This window comes from Pseudonaja textilis, chromosome 4 (assembly GCF_049901715.1).
Source record: "Pseudonaja textilis isolate UNSWEBS1 chromosome 4, rPseTex1.2, whole genome shotgun sequence".
Taxonomy (NCBI): Eukaryota; Metazoa; Chordata; class Lepidosauria; order Squamata; family Elapidae; genus Pseudonaja; species Pseudonaja textilis.
The window spans coordinates 33,468,937-33,484,186 of record NC_141993.1 but is presented as its reverse complement, the minus strand read 5'-3'; the positions used below and the strand labels follow the sequence as shown (position 1 = coordinate 33,484,186).

Here is a 15,250-nt window from a genome sequence, read left to right as displayed (position 1 = left end):
GATGGAAGAGGACCTTTGATCACTCTTCCTCCTACTCCAAATTTAATATTACATTTTAAAACTATTTGGATTGCAGGCAGAGGGACTTGATGGCAGTTTTTGAGCAGATTTTATGTTAACCATGGTATTGTTTTGGGTGTTTTCCGTTTCATACAGAATTCTCGATTTGGATCTAGTGGTAAGGGATGACGATGGTAACATATTAGATCCAGATCAAACCAGCACGATTAGCCTATTCAGAGCTCATGAAACAACTTCCAAACAAGTAGAAGAAAGACTGCTGGAAGAAAAAGTGAGATACAAAATTATTTCTCCCAACTGATATTGTGATAGTATAAGTGACTGTAAACTATGAATATGCATAGGTGTGTGCATGCACATGTGTTTTCATACATACATAAATATAAACTAAAAGAAACATTTTTCTTTTGAAACCAAGTCAAGCAATTGTGTTCTGGAGGTTTCACAAAACCGAGTCAGCCATTTTTTGGCAGAATTGGAAATTACAGGTAGTCGTCAATTCATGACTGTTTGCTTAACAATTGTTCAATGTTACAGTGGCCTTGGAAAGGGTGCAAAATGTCTCATGCATACACTGTCGTGTGATTGCAATCTGGACACTTGGCAACCCATTTGCACATGGCTAGTTGCCAAGTGCCCAACAATCATGAGATCACCATTTACAATCTTCCCTGTCGGCTTTCCTGGAAAGTCAACATTTTCTGCTTGGGCCACTACTCTCTGTTCTGTTTAGGAGCAATGGGAATTTGCAGTAATAATTTTGCAAAGGAGCCTCTTCTTGGTCACTCATACGCACACACACACACACACACACACACACACAGAGAGAGACAAATGCATTCTCCCTAACTGCCTAAAACATCTTCTGATCTTCCTAGTACCTCAGTCTGTCTATATTCTAGCATGTTATATCTTATGTCTCCCCCCCTCTTCTCCATGTCGTGCTTTTTCTCAGCCACTTATGGTCTTGGCATTTTCTCTTCTTGTTCTCACCAACCATTTCTGCCCAAAGCAAAACTGCTGCATGGAATCTAGACACCTGAAATAGGCACAATTTGGTTATGTCTTAGATCACAAGTCCCCAATCTCTGGGCAGTGGACCAGTACTGGGCCATGGCCTATTGGGAACCAAGCCGTACAAGCAGTGGGAGAGTGAGCAAAGCTTTATCTATCATGCATGGGATCTAGGTTGGATGTGAAAGCATCCCTCCTACCCCAAGTCCGTGGAAAAATTGTCTTCCACAGAACTGATCCCTGGTGCCAGAAAGGTTGGGGACCATTGCCTTAGATCATCTGAAACCAATTTTGCTTTGTAAAAGCTAGCCCACGCACTGAATCTTTTGTATATCTTAACAAAAAAGTTTGGGCATAATGCTCAGTCAAAAATGTTCTTCACATTTTAAAAAATACATTATAATTCACTTTTTCTAGACTTTTTGAGGAATATTATAGGCAGAACCTCAAATTTGCATTCATAAATGAGAAATTCTATGCTTCACCAGGATTTGTGTAGATTTGCAAATATGTAATTAGTCTGTTTATTCAGGCACATAGAAACAGTGAATTGTGCTTTCACTTACATTGAAGGTAGTCCTGCAAAATCTACTCAGTTTATTTTACTTTTTACATTTCCACTTCTCTTAGAACTGTTCTACATTTAACAGAGCAGACATAAACGGAATGAAGGTGACTAGCGATTAGTTAATTATACAATTATACCCCAATCCATATACATTTACAAAAGTAGATTTATGTACTGTAATTGGTTGTATTACTATATAATGATAGTAATTGCAGAGTATTGTATAGCTTTTTTCCTTTTCTTTCTTGGGTTGTAGTCTCAGAAGCAGAATCTTGACATTAGTAGAGAAGCAAAATTTGCTGCAACACCTTCATTTGCATTATTTGTAAATCTGAAAAATGTTGTTTGCAAAATTGGAGAAGATGCTGAAGTCCTTATGTCTTTGTATGATCCTTTGGAATCCAAGTTTATAAGGTCAGTGCTTTAACTGCTTCCATGCTTGCTTTAGAACTTCATAATATCAAAGGCATAAAACGGATTTTATGTAATATGTATTAACATGGGAAGAACAAAGAAGCTATCTGAGAAACACTGTTGCTAGTCATTGGCCACAAATTGTTTGTGGAAATTTCCTAAACATCATGTCTCTATGAAAGGTTATAGTGTTAATTACCATTTATATAGTTTGTGGTATTATTGGGACCTTCTGGTCCTGTTGTGCTATTACTTTTTATCACAACAAGAAGAAAAAGACAGATAATTTCTTGTGGATTTCCCAGTTTGTTTAATATGATATGAGACATTAAAAATAAGTTTTAAAAAGGTTCAGAATTTTTATAATGGATATTCAGTATCCTTTGTTTTTGCATTTCCATATAGTTTCACACAAAAAAATAAAATCCATCAAAAAATCTTCTATGGATTCTTTTTCTGAAAGAGATGGATATTTTCTCATTCTAGAACAGAATGATAATGATAATAGTCAACATTACAGGTCTGCTTTGAGATCAGACAGGATGAAAGCTATGAAACAAATGATACATTACAAATATGAAGAATTATTAAAATAGGAATAATGCTTCTTGTTTACAATCTGCATTTTAAAAAATTCACATAGTAAGCTGACATATCACTAGAAAATGAATTTGAGAAGACCGTTTTGAATTTATTTTGTTTTAGACAGCATGTTGCTCATCTCTCTTTGTTGATGCATTATGATGAAAAAAATGAGCTCTTCCTTGCACTCGATATCATTTTTATTTGGTAACAGTTAGAAGAAAAAACTTACTTTGTCCTTATTACCATTTTTTATTTAGATCTATTTGTGTCTATCTATCTATCTATCTATCTATCTATCTATCTATCTATCTATCTATCTGTGTGTATATATCTATATAGATATATTTAAAATTTATTTTATATATTTTTACTTTATTAATTGTAAACTACCTAGAGTCATTGGGCAACCTATAAATTGTGCAATAAATAAATCTGATTTGCACCAAACTCTGAATAACCCTCAGTGTGTTTGTTTAAATATGTTAACATATTTTAATATGAAACTATTTTTGTTTTCATAATGAATAAGACAGTCAAATTTTATTTTTATTTACATAGTGAGAATTATCTGGTGAGATGGTCAAGTTCTGGTCTACCAAAAGACATAGATAAATTACATAATCTTCGAGCGGTCTTTACGGTAAATATTCTTTTTCTGTTTGTGATATTTATATTATCCAGTTGCTTCAATATTTTCCATGTTGTATCAGGATAGGTATTTCGTATTCAAAGAGCCTTAGGTTAATTTTTTTTTGTTAGCTCTAGAAATGAGAGAGTCCTTTAAATATTATGGAGCTGATCCTTCCATTCTGGTACTCTAGCATACATTAGAAGAAAGCCAACACTAGAACATTTCAAACACTGTAAGTGGTAGAAATTTTGGGTCCAAATGTATCTGTCCTTATTAAAACTAGATGTTTTGGTAAATCATGACATAAATGACAAAGAGGTAGACAAATGGTTTGATGGTAAAAGAAAGTTTCTATTCCTGCAAGTGTTCTTTTTGATTTCTTTGCATATGTACAATCATTGGACCTGAGTGGAGTTCTGTGTGGTTTTTCAGGACTGGGAACGTATTTGGAGAAGACTGTCTTAAGCAGATGTGCCTCATAAGTTTTGTTTACTCTTTGTTAATGCATTTAAAATCTACATGGATTTCCCTATGGTGTTATTAAAATAACGTTTCTCCATCCTCTCTCCAAAATAAACAAATTTGAATCCTTTTCACAGTTGGAGAGAAAATAGCCTTTTAATCTAGCAAAATTATTCAAGGTTCTACATAATAGCTTTTAAGAGGTCCAAGGAAATATATCCCTTAACTATCTGTATGAATGTTTAGCTGTGTATAAAGGATTATAAAAATAAAGAAATGACAAGCTAAATAGTAAAACTTCAGTATGAACTAAAATAGCTGTGTGAGAGAATTTTGTAAGGAAAAAATTCACATTTGTAGGACCTTGGCAGCAGTAAAGATCGGAAGAGAGAGAAGATTAGTTTTGTGTGTCAGATTGTACGAGTTGGCAGAATGGAACAAAGAGAAAACAACACAAGGAAACTAACTTCTGGGCTACGGCGCCCTTTTGGTGTAGCAGGTAATCCATTCTTATATATAGTACATTGTTGGAATGTTTGTCAATAATTGCAGCTGCTGGGAATTGAAGGGATGTGACATACTATAGTTTTGAAATTAATGTTCAATCTTTTTGTAACATTATATTTTTTGCTATCAACTTATAATAGCAGTTGGGACTGAAATTTCCATCACTAAGTGACGTGGTTGTAAAGCATCACTGCATCGCTTAGCGATGGCAATCCCTATAATTCCAGTGGCCATGATTAACTGAATCACACAGTCGTTAGGTAAGGAAACTTCCTCTTGGCTCACCACAATGAAAGTCAGTGGAGAAGTTGGCAAGAAGTTGCAAGTTCTAGACCTGCAGGGAGTAAAGGGTTGCAAGACCGTGGAAGGAGGGAGGGTGTGTCTGAGAATTGCTGCATGGATTGAAGGGAGGATGTGAGGAAGTGTGCAAGTGGTGCTACATGGGCCAGGAAAGTGCAAGGGTAAGAGGTACTGCACAGAGGGTTCAAAGGGTGCAAGAGTGACCAGCACAGTGTGAATTTACTTGCTATCCAACAGGGACCTGTAGTAAATGACAATGCGGAGACCAGTTAGCTCAATTCATTTGGCTCAGAAAAAAAACCTACAGTGAAGTAGCTTCTACCCTTTCTCCCAGAAAGAAAACTTTGAGGTAGACTTCAAGGGAACAAAACTGTGGCCTTTGCCATTGGACAAAAGACTGTGGCCAAATCCTCTGTTTCCAAAGTAGAGTGTCATGGTAATGGTAATAGGGTTTATTCTGGCTCAACAAATTGACCTTTTGTTTAAAGCCGTGGTTCCCAAACTTCCTAATGATGTGACCCTTTAATACAGTTCCTCATGTTGTGGTGACCCCCAACCATAAAATTATGGCTCGGTTCCTAAGACCATCGAAAGTATGTGTTTTCCAATGGTCTTAGGCGACCCCTGTGAAAGGGTCGTTTGACCCCCAGGTTGAGAACCACTGGTTTAAAGAATAATAGAAAAGAGGTAAGAACATTTCAAGAGCCCTTGGACAAGTTGCCTGCCTATCTTATGAAACACACGCATGGTTTTCTTTTCCTGGCTTTGGTTGATTACCATTAACTATAATGCTTTAAGTTTTAAAAATAATTTTATATCAATTTAGGTAGTTACAGATATGGATGTAGATGTTGATGTGTTTATTGGTTAATGCCAATAAATACCCGATAATTACCTCCAGAAGATTCCACCTGCTTTACTGATACGAGTGAAGCAAGTTTGTCTTTAAACAGAGTAACACTTCTTAATAGAAAATAATTCCAAGCAGTATGTTATCATCACTGTTTGCCATTCTTTTCCATTATAACTTAATCCTTAATGATGCTTGTTTCTCTTTGAATTCAGTGATGGATATAACTGACATAATTAATGGGAAAGTAGATGATGAAGACAAGCAGCACTTCATTCCATTTCAACCGTAAGTGCAAATTAATACAGAAAAGTAATCAGGACTGATATTAGGAAGAGATGGCTTATGATTCTTTGTTAAAAATAAACCCACAAGGTTTTGAAAATGGGAAGAATAAAAAGCTAAATGGACATGACAGTTTTGGAAGAAAAAATGGTTTACTTTGGAACTAACCTAAGTAATTAAACAATCTCTTCCCAAATAATTAAACAGCCAGCTCTGAACGTTTTATGTAAAGCAAAGATAATTTCAGTATTCCTACAGGCACAACCTGCCTGCAGACAAGGTTCTCTAAATTGTGAATACAATTTCTATTGAACTTTGTAGTTCAAAATCTTGACTTGTTAATTCCATTCTTGGATAAGATTCAGAGATGTGGGTACTGGAATATTAATAGTTTCAAACATATACATTTTAGAACTAACTGTTTTATTTTGTTTCAATAAAATGAGATCTGTGTGTATAAAATATACACTGCTCAAAAAAAATAAAGGGAACACAAAAATAAGACATCCTAGATCTGAATGAATGAAATGTTCTTATTAAATACTTTGTTCATTACATAGTTGAATGTGCTGACAACAAAATCACACAATAATTATCAATGGAAATCAAATTTACCAACCCATGGAGGTCTGGATTTGGCGTTACACTCAAAATTAAAGTGGAAAAAAACACTACAGGTTGATCCAACTTTGATGTAATGTCCTTAAAACAAGTCAAAATGAGGATCAGTAGTGTGTGTGGCCTCCACGTGCCTGTATGACCTCCCTACAATGCCCGGGCATGCTCCTGATGAGGTGGCGGATGGTCTTCTGAGGGATCTCCTCCCACACCTGGACTAAAGCATCCCCCAACTCTTGGACAGTCTGTGGTGCAATGTGGCGTTGGTGGATGGAGCGAGACATGATGTCCCAGATGTGCTCAATTGGATTCAGGTCTGGGAAACGGGCGGGCCAGTCCATAGCATCAATGCCTTCGACTTGCAGGAACTGCTGACACACTCCAGCCACATGAGGTCTAGCATTGTCATGCATTAGGAGGAACCCAGGGCCAACCGTACCAGCATATGGTCTCACAAGAGGTGTGAGGATCTCATCTCGGTACCCAACGGCAGTCAGGCTACCTCTGGCGAGCACATGGAGGACTGTGCGGCCCCCTAAAGAAATGCCACCCCACACCATTACAGACCCACTGCCAAACCGGTCATGCTGGAGGATGTTGCAGGCAGCAGAACGTACTCCACGGCATCTCCAGACCTTGTCACGTCTGTCACATGTGCTCAGTGTGAACTTGCTTTCATCTGTGAAGAGCACAGGGAGCCAGTGGCGAATTTGCCAATCTAGGTGTTCTCTGGCAAATGCCAAACATCCTGCACAGTGTTGGGCTGTAAGCACAACCCCTACCTGTGGACGTCTGGCCCTCATACCACCCTCATGGAGTCTGTTTCTGACCGTTTGAGCAGCCACATGCACATTTGTGGCCCGCTGGAGGTCATTTTGCAGGGCTCTGGCAGTGCTCCTCCTGTCCCTCCTTGCACAAAGGTGGAGGTAGCAGTCCTGATGCTGGGTTGTTGCCCTCCTCCAGCCTCCTCCACATCTCTTGAAGTACTGGCCTGTCTCCTGGTAGTGCCTCCATGCTCTGGACACTACGCTGACAGACACAGCAAACCTTCTTGGCACAGCTCGCATTGATGTGCCATCCTGGATGAGCTGCACTACCAGAGCCACTTGTGTGGGTTGTAGACTCGGTCTCATGCTACCACTTTGTATTGGGTATGTCTTGCTAACTGCCTATGCTTTCTACCTGTTGTCTATTCCATTTGCACAACAGCATGTGAAATTGATTGTCAATCAGTATTGCTACCTAAGTGGACAGCTTGATTTCACAGAAGTGTGATTGACTTGGAGTTACATTGTGTTGTTTAAGTATTCCCTTTATTGTTTTGAGCAGTGTATGAACTAAGATGAAAGCTTGAGTATAAGATTTAAAATACAGTATTTTAAATTTAAAGAAAAAAACATGATATGTGAATTGTTTATATCTTGTAGTAGAAGTGAGAGAACAATTATCCTCAGGGTATAATGAAATTTATTTATCAAATCTATTTATCAGATTTCTAAAACCAGAATACAGACTATGCTCTATATTTAGTGGCTAATGATGGTGATTGAGTAGAAGAGTATCATTTGTTCCAATAAACTTAATGTTGGATGTGTTTGCATTTTTTGGTTTTTATGCAAATATAAATTTATATAAAAAGGTATATAATAAACACAAACGAACATTAGTTGGGTGCATCTATAATAGCACATGCTGTTTAAATAAAAAGAAGAAAATTTAATAGCGTAAATCAGTATAAATCATGGCAAATTTAAGACTTACGGACTTTAGCTCCTAGAATTCCCTAGCCAGCTTTGGGATTTGAAGTCCACAAGTCTTTAATTTGCCACTCCTGGTATAAAATGAAAACCTCAGTGAGAGAGAAAAATTGGGTTGAGATAAATTAAATAAAACTCCACTTGCTGAATTAATATTTTCTTGGAGATGTATTCTCAAGGGACCCTGATAGTATTTTTTGTGTTACATTATGAATTGTCTGTTTATATATTTCTAAAAGCATACAGGTTAAAAATGAAATGAGGTACTTCACGGATTTGGAAATTTTTTGAAATAAAGTATTTTACATTCATGTTTTGTAGCTTTCTTTTTTATATTATGCTTAATTAAATTACTCTTTAGAAAAAGCTTTTTATCAAGAATGAGTTATATACAATTTATGAAGACTTTGTTGTTACTTATTTATTTTGTATTGCATTTTTCTTTCCATGTGTTGGATTATGGGTGCCAGTGAAAAAATATAACAGCTGTCATTAAACATGGGGCCAAATTGCTGTGGGGTGGTGGATGACATTTTTCTAAATACCACATTTCATTTGTTATTTCAGTATTTTCATCCTTTCCATCAAGTAGCAAAATTGTTTCATGGATTTTCTTGATTGTTTCCAACCCCACTAAGCTACTTTTATTTGTAGTAGCTTTCTGCTTTTTGTATTTGTCATTAGAATTGTAGCCGATTCATTTCATCCCTGAAACTGGGCTTTACTGGTCCATGGGGTTGGTATGTTTTACATTTCGGTGTTGTTATTTTATATGTAACTTTTTCAGGCTTTCAATCTCTATTCTGCATACCTCTATGATAAATCTGGAGTATGTTTTTTTTCCTGTAATCATAAATTCATTTCTCCTTATTAGTTTCCTGATTGATTATCTTTCTGTGTCTTCCTTTTTTTTTCTTTGTCTTGTGCTGACTAACAAATACTCTTTGTCACCTGTGTGATATTCTCTGTTATGTCTTTGTTCCACAACTTCTGGTTTTCTGCCCCTTCCATCTTTGTTACCTTTTGGTGTTGGTCGTTATGTGCATTCTCCAGGCTAGCATTGGATAACACCATTCGACACAAGCAGTTGAACATATCATCCCGTTTTTCACCCAGGGTGGCAGGGGAGAATGATTTTCTTCAGACTGTAATAAACAAAGTGATTGCTGCTAAAGAAGTTAACCATAAGGGTCAAGGTAGGTATTTTCCTTTCCTTAGGTTGTTAGCATTAGCAATGATTAGGAAAGTAATCGATTTTGTACTAAAACTATTGAGCTGTTCGAGCATGGAAAAGGTTTCTTGTTTCTAATTTGCTATTCTTTTGCTTCATGAAGAGTGGCCATCATTCAGAAGCCACGCTTTAAGCATTTTTGCATCTTTCATTGACATATAACCATTCACCATTTTATTAATGTACTTTTCCATATTTTACTGTAAAAGAAATTGTAATTTGAGATCATGGTTAATTGGCTGTATCAAAAATAGTAAATTATGTACATGTATTTAAGATGTTACGTGCTTTTTGTTATTCAGCTTATTATTTAGTTCTCTTGCCTTCTTAATCGAAACTGGATATGGATATAGAAACCCTTTTCAAGATATTTTAGAAATAGCTGCTTGCTTCTTGTAAAATTTATTTAAAACTTTATTAAAAGGCTTGTTTTTGTTTTTGTCTTAAAGATTATTTTTAAGAAAACAAAAGGCTTGTGTTAATTTTTCTTTGTATCACTGCCGCAATTTATTAATTTGTACAATAAGATAATATAGATTTTTTTGAAAAAAATTATAAGATCATATCATAAAATTATAAGATCATATTATTCTCCGTTATCAAAATAAAGCAAAATAATTGTGGTTAGTGGATGAACACAAAGAAAGTAATTTATTCATCATTATTCTGAAAATGGGTACTATTATTGTATTCATAGAGCAAACCAAAACTCTGCCAAAATGATCCCCTGGCCATTTTAAAATTAGATGATTTTAATATTAATCACAGAAGGCTCTTTGGAGTGTAGCTGCTACAAAATTGTAGTACAGGTGTAGAAAAGAAAAATATATCCACTCCTTACAGATTAAAAAATGAGCAGTGTGGTGGCCTAGTGGTAAAGGCACTCACTTCCCACTCAGAAGGTTGAGAGTTCAATCTCAACCTTCTCAATCTCAAAGGTAGTGGTAGATGTAGCAGAAAATATCTGCTACGAATTCCACGTGGTGTCAGGAAGGGCATCAGGTCAGTAAATGCTCATTTCCTTCCAGTCACCTTGACTGTACCCTGAATTAAGAGATTATAGGGCCACAAAAAAAGGGGGAGTTGGAATAGGAACAATATTTTTAGCACCATCGTTATGTTAGATATGCTGCTTTTTAGTTTTGAATTTCTGGTTGAATTGTACATAAATATTGAAAATATTTCTGTACATATGTTTAAACAGCTATACTTAAATAATTACTACAGTTTTACTCATTTCACTGGCCCCAAGGTATTCTTATAAGGTTTATTTATATTGCATAGTCCATGTTCAGTTATTTTGGTTCATTTTTCTCTACCTAACAATTATATTTTTCAAAGATGGCATTGTTTTCTTCTTTATATATTAATATGAATGATGGAAGATACAGAGTTGTTAAACAAGAGGTGGCACTTCTTTTTATAATATATGTAATTAAATTATGGATTTGACTTGATCAAAAATAGGATAGCCCTAGTTTAGAAAACATATTTAAATGAGAAAAACAAAAACAAAAGTAGGTATTAGTTATGTTGTTTGAATACTGTGTTTTTATTCAGGAGAACTATATCTCTGGTTTAGTTAGTAAGAAATAGCAGTCAAATATGGAATGGTATTATTTGATTACTGAAAATAAATACAGATAGACTTCATTTAATGACCATTTGAACGGCACTGAAAAAAGTGCTTTCTGACTGCTTTTCACACTTAGATTGTTGTAGCACCCCCTTGGTAATATAATATAGCTTGGTAACCTACATGTATTCATTACAGTTTCACAGCCCTAGAGTCACGTGATCACTATTTCTAACATTCTGAGCCAGCTTCTGACAAGCCAGGTCAATGGGGAAGCCAGATTTGCTTAATGTCTGCATGATTCACTTAACTGCTGCAGTGATTTGCTTAAAAGAAAGGTCATAAAATGGGACACAAGTCATGTAACAAATGCCTTGCTTAGCAATGGCAATTTTGACTTCATTGTGGTTATAAGTTGAGAAGTACCGTTTCTTCTTTCTCTGAATTCTGTTTTTATTCTTACATTTTCCCCATCATATTAATTTTTTTTAAAAAAAACCCAATGTATTAGACTGTATGTGAAATCCTCAGTTTACAAAATAATATTTTGTAATAAATTATGCAGGTTTGTGGGTGACACTGAAACTTCTTCCAGGAGACATACATCAGATACGGAAAGAATTTCCTCACCTAGTTGATAGAACCACAGCTGTGGCCCGGAAAATGGGCTTTCCAGAGATTATTATGCCTGGTAAGACTAAATAATGATAAAATTAAAGATGTTGATACAACATAGGCATAGGCTGAGTCATGAAGTTGTATTTGGAGAAATTAAAAGTTGCTTGTTGTCAAAAATATGAAGTCTGAACTTATTTAAACTTTATTTGGATTGTTTAGCATGAAAAAGACCTAGTTAAGTCTGTCTATCTTTTCTTTGAGGTAAAAGGCATACTTGTTTATGAATGTGCTGCATCAATAGGAATCATTTTCATTTATCATGCATAGCACTTATTCACAGTGTAGACAATTCTTTAGAAGAATCGTGGTGGCGCAATGGTTAGAATGCATTATTGCAGATTGATTCTACCAACTGCCAGCAGTTCAATCCTGACTGGCTCAAGGGTGACTTAGCCTTCTATCCTTCCGAGGCTGGTAAAGTAAGGATCCAGATTGTTGGGGGCAATATGGTGACTGTAAACTGTTTAGACAGGGCTGTAAAGCACTATGAAGCAGTACATAGGTCTTAAGTGCTATTGCTATTGTTGTTATATGTGAACTGTAAATTATGAGTTATTCTTAAAGCGTTATTTTGGGTTAGATGATAGTCTTGAAAATTATTGTACATTCAACACTCTAAAACAGGGGTGCCAAACTCAAGGTTTGGGAGGCCCTCCCAAGGTCCATTTTCACTGGCAGAGGGTTGCAGGAGGCCTTGCAGTCAAAAACAAAGCTCAGGGGCCTGTTTTCGCTGGCAGAGTGCTTGGGCTGCCATAGGTGACCCCAAATACTAGTGACATTGAGCTGGTCATGCCCACCCTGGCCACATCCACCTCGCCTCCTGAGATCAAACATAACCTTGATGCGGCCCTCAATGAAATTGAGTTTGACACCCCTGCTCTAAAACACAGGCTCAGAAAAAGGTAAAGAACTGCTACTATTCTAACATGCATTCTCTGTAAATGTAGTATTGAAATTATTATAGCGTAGAGGAAAGTGTAGGAAAAACAGATAATAAAACAAATCTTAAGCCACCATAATTCTTAAAATTTGCTTTCTGATTTTGTAGGATACTGGGTTATCATATGGTATTAAATCAGTGAATTGTTCTTCTTCTTTTTTGTTTCTAGGTGATGTCCGTAATGATATTTATGTAACATTAGTTCAAGGAGATTTTGACAAAGGGAACAAAACTACAGCAAAGAATGTGGAAGTTACAGTATCTGTTTATGATGAAGATGGGAAAAAATTAGAGGTATCTTTGTGGAAAGTTGATGTCTGATTTTGAGTTGGTTCAAAATGATATGATTGATTATTCACATACTTATTAAATCATGGTTAAAGAATTTTTAAAACATGAAACCACCACCCCTTTCTCTCTTGCACATTTACTGGATGATTTAATGCCACATTTTTCCCATGCTGCCATTTATTTCAAGAATAATAATTTTAGAATTTGAATCCTGAAACTGAAATTACATTTGCATTATTTGGTTTGTTACTAGATGTAATTATAATTGTGTTTATTAGCAGTGGTATTCTCCATTCTTTGTCATCTTTAAAGTTAACTGTAGATGACTACAAAGGTGCTTCACAAATCTATTTGATTTTCTCCAAGTGCTCCGGTATTAGAAAACAATCTTCCTTCCTTCATTCTTTTCCTTATTAACTAATTACATATTAAGTTAAAGATGATTACTCTTCTTGAGTTCTTGGTGTATTTTTCTGTATATTCTCATAATCAAATAATTGTCACTGTATTTATGGCATTTGGCTGGGTCAAAAAAATCTTGAGTATCGGTTCCACTGAAAGCATTTGAATGTGTAAGAAAGCGTTACATGTAGTCCCGACCTACAGCTACAACTGACATCAGAATTTCCATTGCTAAGTAAAGAGGTTGTTAAGTGAGTCATTCCTTTTCTCGACATGGTGGTTAAGCAAATCACTGCAATTGTTAAGTGAATTGTTAAGTGAGTCTGGCTTCCCTCATTGACTTTGCTCATCAGAAGCCAACTGGGAAAGTTGAAAGGCTGATCACAAGACCTTTGGACATTGCAACTGTTGTATAAATGCATGCCAGTTGCCAAGGAGAAGGACCAATCATAGGTCACTTTTTTCAGTGCTTTTGTAACTGAACAGTTGCTAAAGAAATGGTTGTACATCAAGGACTACCTGTATTCATATTAATAAAGCAGAATATTTGATTGGGGGTAATGCTCAATCTATGCTGATCTGGGTGGTGATTGCTGGTGGAGAGGTGCTGGAGACTTTTTGTTCTCTTTTGGGCTGGTTGATTGTCTCTTTTGCATAGTCCAATGATGTTGATTATGTCTATATGGCTGATCTGTCAGAGTCAAATTTGTCTAGAAACTTGGCAGTTGGACAGATCAGTCATCAATAGACACGTAGACATTCACAACATCTAAAGACAATGCAAAAGAAACAATTTATTTTATTTATTTATTTTTGTCAGTTGCTTAAAAAATAATAGGTATAAGTAAAACATAGTTATGAATACATGGATACATATAAGAAAAATAAAAAATAAAAATAAAATAAACAATAGGACAGGGATGGTAGGCACGTTGGTGCGCTTATGCACGCCCCCTACAAACCTCTTAGGAAAGGGGTGAGGTCAATAGTAAACAGTCTAAGGTTAAAGTTTTGGGGGTTTGGGGAAGAAACCACTGAGTCAGGTAGAGTATTCCAGAAATTGACCACTCTGTTGCTGAAATCGTATTTTCTGCCGTCAAGTTTGGTACAATTAACCTTGAGTTTGTATCTATTGTGTGCTCTTGTGTTGTTATGATTGAAGCTGAAGTATTCATTTGCAGGCAGGACATTGCAATGTATGATTTTATATACTATATTTAGTTCCGACCGGAGGTGGCTAGTTCTAGGTTTTCTAGGTCTAGAATTTCGAGTCTCATGGCATAAGGTATTCTACAATGAGTAGAGGAGTGGAGAACTCTTTTTGTGAAATATTTCCGGACTTTCTCAACTGTGTTAATATCAGATACGTAATGTGGGTTCCAGACTGATGAGCTGTATTCGAGTATTGGTCTAGCAAATGTTTTGTATGCTCTAGTTATTAGTGTAATATTGCCAGAGAAAAAGCTACGTAACATTAGGTTAACAACTCTTAACACCTTTTTGGCTACGTAGTTACAGCGGGCTCTAGCACTTAGATCATTAGAGATGAGTACTCCAAGATCCTTGACAGAGTTTGGATCATCAACAAGATCTTGACTATTCAGCCTGTATTTTATTTTCTGATTTTTTTTGACAACATGTAGGACAGAGCATTTATTTGTTGAGATTTGAAGTTGCCATTTGTTTGACCATTCTGATACATAGTCAAGGTTTTTTTGAAGGGTAGCAGTAACAATCAACCAGCACAAAACAGAACAAAAAGATTATAACACCTCTGCACCAGCAGTTACCACCCAGATTAGCATAGATTAACTCCAGGGTTAACTTCAGACCAACAATCAAATAAGCAATACCCCTAATCAAGAAACTGCCAAAGAGCCATTAGTAAACAGCCCAACAAAACAATCCCCAAGACTGTCCCCACCCACACAGACTGGCAAGACACCAGAATATAAACTGACAGCAAACAGCACTTCTTACTAGCACTGATTTATGTTACCTAGTTAGGGTAATGAAATGTCTGTAAGAAAACAAGCAAGCTCAGAGAACACCAAGGACCTCTCAAATATTCATACTGTTGTTACATGTTTTGAAGATTTCACTTGCCTGTATTACGATAA

The 15,250-nt window shown here is 36.0% G+C and overlaps 1 protein-coding gene across 1 annotated transcript in view; it reads left to right on the top strand.

Moving 5' to 3' along the window:
* DOCK1 (dedicator of cytokinesis 1) overlaps positions 1 to 15,250 on the top strand; it is a 399,928-nt gene that overhangs the window by 71,554 nt on the left and 313,124 nt on the right. The window contains exons 7-14 of the mRNA XM_026704953.2: positions 157 to 292; positions 1,860 to 2,017; positions 3,161 to 3,242; positions 4,056 to 4,194; positions 5,568 to 5,640; positions 9,066 to 9,208; positions 11,385 to 11,510; positions 12,607 to 12,731. Of these exons, the coding sequence (XP_026560738.1) occupies positions 157 to 292; positions 1,860 to 2,017; positions 3,161 to 3,242; positions 4,056 to 4,194; positions 5,568 to 5,640; positions 9,066 to 9,208; positions 11,385 to 11,510; positions 12,607 to 12,731 (982 nt within the window). The remainder of the gene's footprint in view (positions 1 to 156; positions 293 to 1,859; positions 2,018 to 3,160; positions 3,243 to 4,055; positions 4,195 to 5,567; positions 5,641 to 9,065; positions 9,209 to 11,384; positions 11,511 to 12,606; positions 12,732 to 15,250) is intronic.